We start from the raw sequence: 7,042 nt of genomic DNA on the forward strand, positions 1-7,042 counted from the left end.
ACTAACATAAATGGCATAAATCATATAATGGAAGGTTTTGGAGTTGGAGATGAGGGTTGGAACCTCAAGTTTATACACTGTGCCAAGAAATAGGGAAAAGGAGAAGCACTGGATATTTAAGATAATATACTGAGTAAACTGACCTCTCTTCACAAACCTAGTAGCAGGTGTTTAGAGTTAAATACTTAATCATATTAGTGAAGATTATAAGAAAGCTTTAAAATCTCAGGGCTAGTGCATAGGCTAGTATTGTTTGGAGAGCATTCAAGAGAAATTGGTTATCAAAGGAAGTTAAACAGTTTGCTTAGTAAGTTCAGAGCTGAAGGAAGGTTTGGTTTACATTAACTTGAAGTGAGTCTGACAATTCAGGTGTATAAAACTTTCTACTTTTTCAGCAGGCAGAAGATGCCAGTGATCAACATTGAGGACCTGACAGAAAAGGACAAATTGAAGATGGAAGTCGACCAGCTCAAGAAAGAAGTGACGCTGGAAAGAATGATGGTAAACTGCTGTCCTCTTTTGAGTTTTATTTGTAAGGGAAATCTCCATTGGTAAGGGTGTCTCCTTCTCTATGGGGCTTCCCAGGTGGCACTAGTGGTAAAGAACCTGCCTGCCAATGCAGGAGATATAAGAGATGTGAGTTCGATCCCTGGGTCAGGAAGATCCCCTGGAGAAGGAAATGGCAACCCACTCCAGGATTCTTGCCTGGAGAATCCCATGGACAGGGGAGCCTGGTGCACTTTGGTCCATAGGGTTGTGAAGAGTCGGACATGACTGAAGCGACTTAGCATGCATACAAGCACTCACTCCTCTGTATCAGGAGGAGGAGAATGACTCTTAAGTCTCTAGAAACTCTTATCAGTGGGGAACACAAGGATTTAAATCTGCTTAACCACCATCCCCTTGTTTACTGTTGTTAAAAAACAAAATGTAACTGAGTAAATTTGAAGATATAATTGGCCTTACTAAATAATTCATGGATTGAGCAGCATCCCATTTAACAAGTAGAAAGGCTCACCAAGGAGCTGTGCAGAATGGAAGGTTTTTTATAGGGACAGAGGGGCAGGACAAGGAAGTCATGAACAAAGGAAGAATTATTTCAGGCAGGAGCAACTTCCTTTGGGGGAAGAGCAGGAGGTCTCTCATGCAGACTGGGAAATTCCGGTGTGTTAGGTTTACTCTTGGGAAATGTTGAAACTGCAGTTAAATTAGATATTAAGTTTTGGTTTGTTCTGATGTGAGGCTTAGCACACGTGACTCCATTTGGGCCTGTCGTTTGTTTTTATTCTTTTTTTTTTTTTTTTTTTTTGACACTGTGCTTTTCTTATATCCTTTTTTTAATGAAAAATGTTTATTTGGGGCTCTTAGATATTACAGTTCAGGAGACAGATTTGGGTAAAACTTGAAGAGTGTTCCAGGGAAGAGAAAGTGAGGGGCTTATAAGGGCGTAGCCAAGAGATTGTATTCTGACATAAGAAAGGGAAATATTTGTCCTTCAGGGATAGGTTGTCACGAATTATTTTAAGGTAATGAAAAGTGTTAGTTGCTTAGTTGTGTCCAACTCTATGAGACCCCATGGACTATATAGCCTGCCAGGTTCCTCCGTCCATGGGACTTTCCAGGCAAGAATACTGGGAGGGGGTGGGTAGCCATTCCCTTCTCCAGGGGATCCTCCCAACCCAGGGATTGAATGCAAGTCTCCTGCATTCCAAGCAGATTCTTTAGCATATGAGCCTCCAGGACTTTTTAGGGTAAGGATCTGATCATTATCTCAAGCTCATAACTGGCTGTCCACACCCCTGTCATCCACACCCACCATTTTCTTTTGTCTTTCATTGTAGTAGTATTTAAGGTGGTGACTTGAACTAATTCAGGAAGCTCCTCCGTTTTCCTGAGCTTCTCCCTTGTATACAGCGGGTATACATGTTTTTAAACTTGTTTTTCTCCTGTTAATCTGCCTTTCTTATTACAGGGTAATCTCAGTTAAGAACCTAGAAGTGTAGAGGGAAAATTATTTTTCCTCTTTCACATCACTAACTGGAGAAGCTCAGTACAGTTGAAAATAAGTTTTTCAGATAAAATTCATCAGAAATTAAGAAAATTAATAATCATAATTATCTTTTGATTTAGAGTTAAAATTAACAGCCTGGAAAACTATGTTCCATAAGCCAAATCTAGCCCTTGGCCTATTTTTGTTTTTGTATGGCCACTAAACTGAAAATATTTTTATAGATTATTTTTTTTAAGGGGGTGGAGAGAGAAAAATAAAATGAAGAATATGAAACATCATATTTTTTAGCTAAGCAATAAAGTAAAGCAATGCATATAGGCATTTTGTTTTCACTTTGCTAAATTGATGTTTCTCTTTATTTGATATTGTTCAAATACTCTTAGCCAAGACGTCATCCCCTCCAGCATTGTCATGGCCAGTAATGAATGAGTACATTCTATTCCCTCTTTGAAAATAAAAATGAGGTCAGGCACAAGAACTCTGCTGGTTTCTCCTACAAACATTTGTCAGATCTTAAAAACCGTTACCCGAAGTCCTCTCCCATTAAAAGGAGCAGAAATGGCAAAGAAATAAAGCTTTCCACCAAACAGTGACTGGCGCTTGGAAAATGTAGATATGTATTTCAGATCTCTTTGTTTTAGGAACATCAGTAGGATGAAAACTCCTCCACAAGTCGTAAGAGTATATTTCATGTTTCTTAAAAAAAAACTTGTTTTATCAGGCCAAAGTGAAAAAGAAGTTAGTATTATCTTCAAACTTTGCTCAAAACTCTCACTCCCAATAAAAGTTGGAATTTTGGCTTCTTTTATGTTTATAATTGTCTCAAACTTCCCTGTTGCCCTTTCCATACCGGCCAAACATACTTTGTTGTAAAGATAAAAATTAAATCTTTAAATAGCACAAAAGCTCGGAACATACACCAAAAAAGTTAAAATCCTTATCTTTATGATGTGTGGGAAAATAAACTTTTGAGATAAAGGAGTTAATGATTTTTTCTTTTATATTTGAAACATCCAAAAGCCGTTTTGTTATTTATATAGCCAGGATTATTTTATATGTAGTTTGGTCATCTTCATTTTTACTGTTCACTCTGGCAGGTTCACCTGGGAATTATTGTTTCGGATAAACATCACATACATCCCCATTTCGTCAGGCTTTCTGGTTCCTTTTCCTATTACATAATGTGTCTTTGCTCTTGGAAGTCAATTTAATTTAGTATCAGACTGCCAAAACTACACACACACACACACACACACACACACACACACACTCAGAACTTTCCAGTCCTGAACCCAGAACTCTGACATAGGATGGCATAGTGTCCGTCATAGTATAGTTAAGCAGGTCTCCTCCGGAACCATATCTGACTCAGATTCCGGCTCCACGACTTTTTCTGTGTAACATTCACTAAAGTTAGCTAACTTACCTATGCCAGTTTCTTCTTCTATAAAATGGGAATAGTAACAATAGGTAATTATTATTACTTTAAAAATTATTATTGATATCTATGAACCAGACTGATCCATAATATGCCTCAACCTTGCTATCAAGGTGGTAGCATTGTGAGGCTCCCTGGAGGAGGAAATGGCAGCCCACTCCAGTATTCCTGCCTGGGGAATCCCATGGACAGGGGCGCCTGGCAGCTTATAGTCCATGGGGTCGCCTGGAATCAGACAGGACCTAGTGACTAAACAGCAGCGTTGTCAAACTAAGACAACTCTTGGCAACCAATTTCTAAAAAGATTTGTGATGACTTTAAGTGAATATAATAAGCAAAAACAAAAGGCAGTCTTTGTAGTTAACAGCTACCATTTGCTTCTCTATCTATGCCAGGTATTTAATGCAACCTGTGTTCCTTCTATTTCATCGATGAAGTAGCTAAACCTTAGATAAACTGTTTTAAACAAGGACACAGCTGGTAAATGAGCAGAGCCAAAATCAAACCTGGAATCCCCTGAATCCAGTGTCCATGTTCTTTCCACCGTGCTGTGTAAACTTGTATTAAACTGTATATACTTATAATAGAGTTTTGAGCCGCATACCCTCACATAGGATTGTAGGTAATCACTGCTCCTCAGCATCCTCAGATCCTAACCAGACACTGTCAGAACTAACCCTCACTGATTCCTATTGCTGACATCTGGTGGGGGCCCAAAGAGCTGGTGTTTGGAAGAAGGGGAAAAAGTGAATCTAAATCTCAAGTTTGAATTTTGAGGAGGAAAAAAAAAAGTGATTCTAAATCACTGCATATTTCAAATTGATATTGTTCAAATGTGTACATAAACTGCAAGTATAGTCCTATGAAGGAGCCACCTGACCAGTGCCCCGCCCCCAGTTAGAAATGATTTGTTCTAACATGCAGATAATGAGTTTGCAGAGTTATCAGTAGTTTTAAGTCTTCTGTCCGATGTTGCTTAGAACTTCCATGGAAAAAATGGCATGAAGATTTTATTAAAACAAAACAATAAATTCCTTAGATAACTTGCAGAATGGTTACTTCATGGACTGCCAAAACTAAAACAGCTTTGTGTTAATGTCATGATGATGTATTAAGTGAAAACATAACAAGTTGACAATTAAAAGAAATGAATAACGTGGTCCCGTGTGTGTATATGCATATGTATACATATACACAACACACACACTTATATTTACACATGTATATAACTTTGCCCCTCTCTAAACAGTATGTTATATGGTACGTTAACAGACTTTGACTGAGTCCATTAATTAAAATACTAAAGCCTGATTTTTCACGAAGTCATTACTATAATGGGTGCAGATGACTAAGGAGCAAGCTCATAAACAAAACAAATGATTTGGTTCAGCCATTATTTTTTTTACTGAACACCAGTAAAATATAAGGGTCTTCCCAGGTGGCATAGTGAACCGACTGCCAATGCAGGAGACGTCGGGGAGGGAAGATCCCCTGGAGTAGGAAGTGGCAACCCACTCCAGTATTCTTGCCTGGAAAATTCTATGCCCAGAGGAGCCCAGCAGGCTACAGTCCATGGGGTTGCAAAGAGTCAGCCATGACTGAGCACACATATACACACACACAAATAAATAGGTTCTGTCCTAGCTGCCTGTGATACATGTGAACAAGTCAGCCAGAGGTCCCTTTGGAGCTTACCTTCAAGTTCACAATCATGATCCATCATTAGACAAGCTTAAAATAAAATTACAAAGTGTATCCTTCTGAGAATCCAGGAGTGGTGATAAGCCTGGAATTTAACAATTATTCATTCCCTTCCACCTTCACAGGTCACATTTTTGGAATGAGGAAAAGCATTTAATCAGTGCTTGCTCTGGTAACATTCTTGACTTGCGTTGTCAGCTGTGTTCTGATCCCTGGATCCTCCTGTCTCCTTTAAAGAGGCTGGAGGCAGTATCTGCTGAGAACCCTTAGCTGGAGTTTGGCCAGCTGATTAGCCTTCGCTCCAAGATATCTACAAGGACAGAGGAGGGAGCTGCTGTCAATGTTTCTTCTTTCATACAAAAGTATGAGTGCGTTGGCAGAAAGCAGAATCATGTTAAAAAGATAGAACACACACACACACAAATGGTTATTATAAATGCATTCTTGGATTCTGAAGTATTCTCCATTAAACTAAATGAATCATCTCTTTCTTTTTTCCTTTAAGGTGTCCAAATGTTGTGAAGAATTCAGGGATTATGTTGAAGAAAGATCTGGGGAGGATCCATTAGTAAAGGGTATCCCAGAGGACAAAAATCCCTTCAAGGAGCTCAAAGGAGGCTGTGTGATTTCATAAGAATTTTTTCTTTTTTTAAATCCCGTGGAATATCTTGAGCTTTAATGACGTACTAATGTTTGGTCATATGTAATAATATGGTTAAGCATATACATAAATTTTAAAATTATAAATATAAGTGGTTAATAAAATTTGGAACATGATAATGTGTGAGTCTATGGTTTTCTTAAGTACTTTCCACAGGGTTTAACACATAATTGGCAACAAATATTGATTGATCCCTTTCTTTAACAATAATATGTTTTATAATGAGTTTATATTATTCTGGATGCCAGCATATAGTAAATGTTTTATGTTTCTCCTTTACCCTTTCAACCTCCTTAATATTTCACCTAGAAATTTCCTGGTTACACCTATGTTTTCCTCAACCCTTCTCTTCTTGGGTGAGTAGGAAGTCTATTCTTTTGAGTCATGGAAGACCTATATTTGCAGAATGTGTGCTATGAAGATGTTTGTTGTTGATGCTACGGTTTTTGTGTCCCTTTCTGAACTCCTACTTAGAAGCAATGGTTTAACATAACCTCTTTCTACATTATTACCAATTGTCCTTGTCAGCAATAACATGACTTTTCCCCAGAATCCCAGCTGGATTAAGTGTTCAGCCTGTGGTCGTGGAGCACGGTGGATTTAAGCAGCACATGTAGAAAGGTTATGAGAAACTGGAAAGGTCTGGCTCTGGCACTTTACTGCCTACTTGACTTTGGATAAATAATCTTTCTAAATCTCAGTTTCTTCTACTGTAGAATAGGGATAATGAATTTCCTTTATAGTCAATCCTAAAGCAAATCAACCCTGAATATTCATTAGAAGGACTGTTGCTGAAGCTGAAGTTTCAATACCTTGGTCACCTGATATAAAGAGCCAACTCATTGGAAAAGACCCTGGTGCTGGGAAAGATTGAAGGCAAGAGGAGAAGGGAGCGGCAGAGGATGAGACCATTAGATAGCATCACCAACTCAATGGACATAAATTTGAGCAAACTCCAGGAGATAGTGGAGGACAGAGAGCCTGGTGTGCTGTACTCCATGGGGACTGAACAACCACAACAAAATATACTAGTTTAACTACAGTATTTAACATAATACCTGGCGTGTAATAAGATCCAATAAGTGTTAACCAGTATTATTACTGGAAACAGAACTAGACAAAACATTCAGAATCCTTTCAGATACATGCTATTCCTTGCCTTCCCCACGAAGACTCACCAGTATAGTCCTTTTTTTCTGTGGCAGGGTAAAGATGATAGAATAATAGCTAT

The 7,042-nt window shown here is 38.5% G+C and overlaps 1 protein-coding gene across 1 annotated transcript; it reads left to right on the top strand.

Moving 5' to 3' along the window:
• Positions 1 to 399: 399 nt before the first annotated feature.
• On the top strand, positions 400 to 5,784 carry LOC128046927 (guanine nucleotide-binding protein G(T) subunit gamma-T1). The gene is made up of 2 exons (XM_052639119.1): positions 400 to 501; positions 5,656 to 5,784. Exons 1-2 carry the CDS (start codon positions 406 to 408, stop codon positions 5,782 to 5,784), a joined length of 225 nt encoding a protein of 74 aa, XP_052495079.1. The 5' UTR covers positions 400 to 405.
• The last annotated feature ends 1,258 nt before the right edge of the window (positions 5,785 to 7,042 follow it).

The sequence above is a fragment of the Budorcas taxicolor genome, chromosome 4, assembly GCF_023091745.1.
Source record: "Budorcas taxicolor isolate Tak-1 chromosome 4, Takin1.1, whole genome shotgun sequence".
Taxonomy (NCBI): domain Eukaryota; kingdom Metazoa; phylum Chordata; class Mammalia; order Artiodactyla; family Bovidae; genus Budorcas; species Budorcas taxicolor.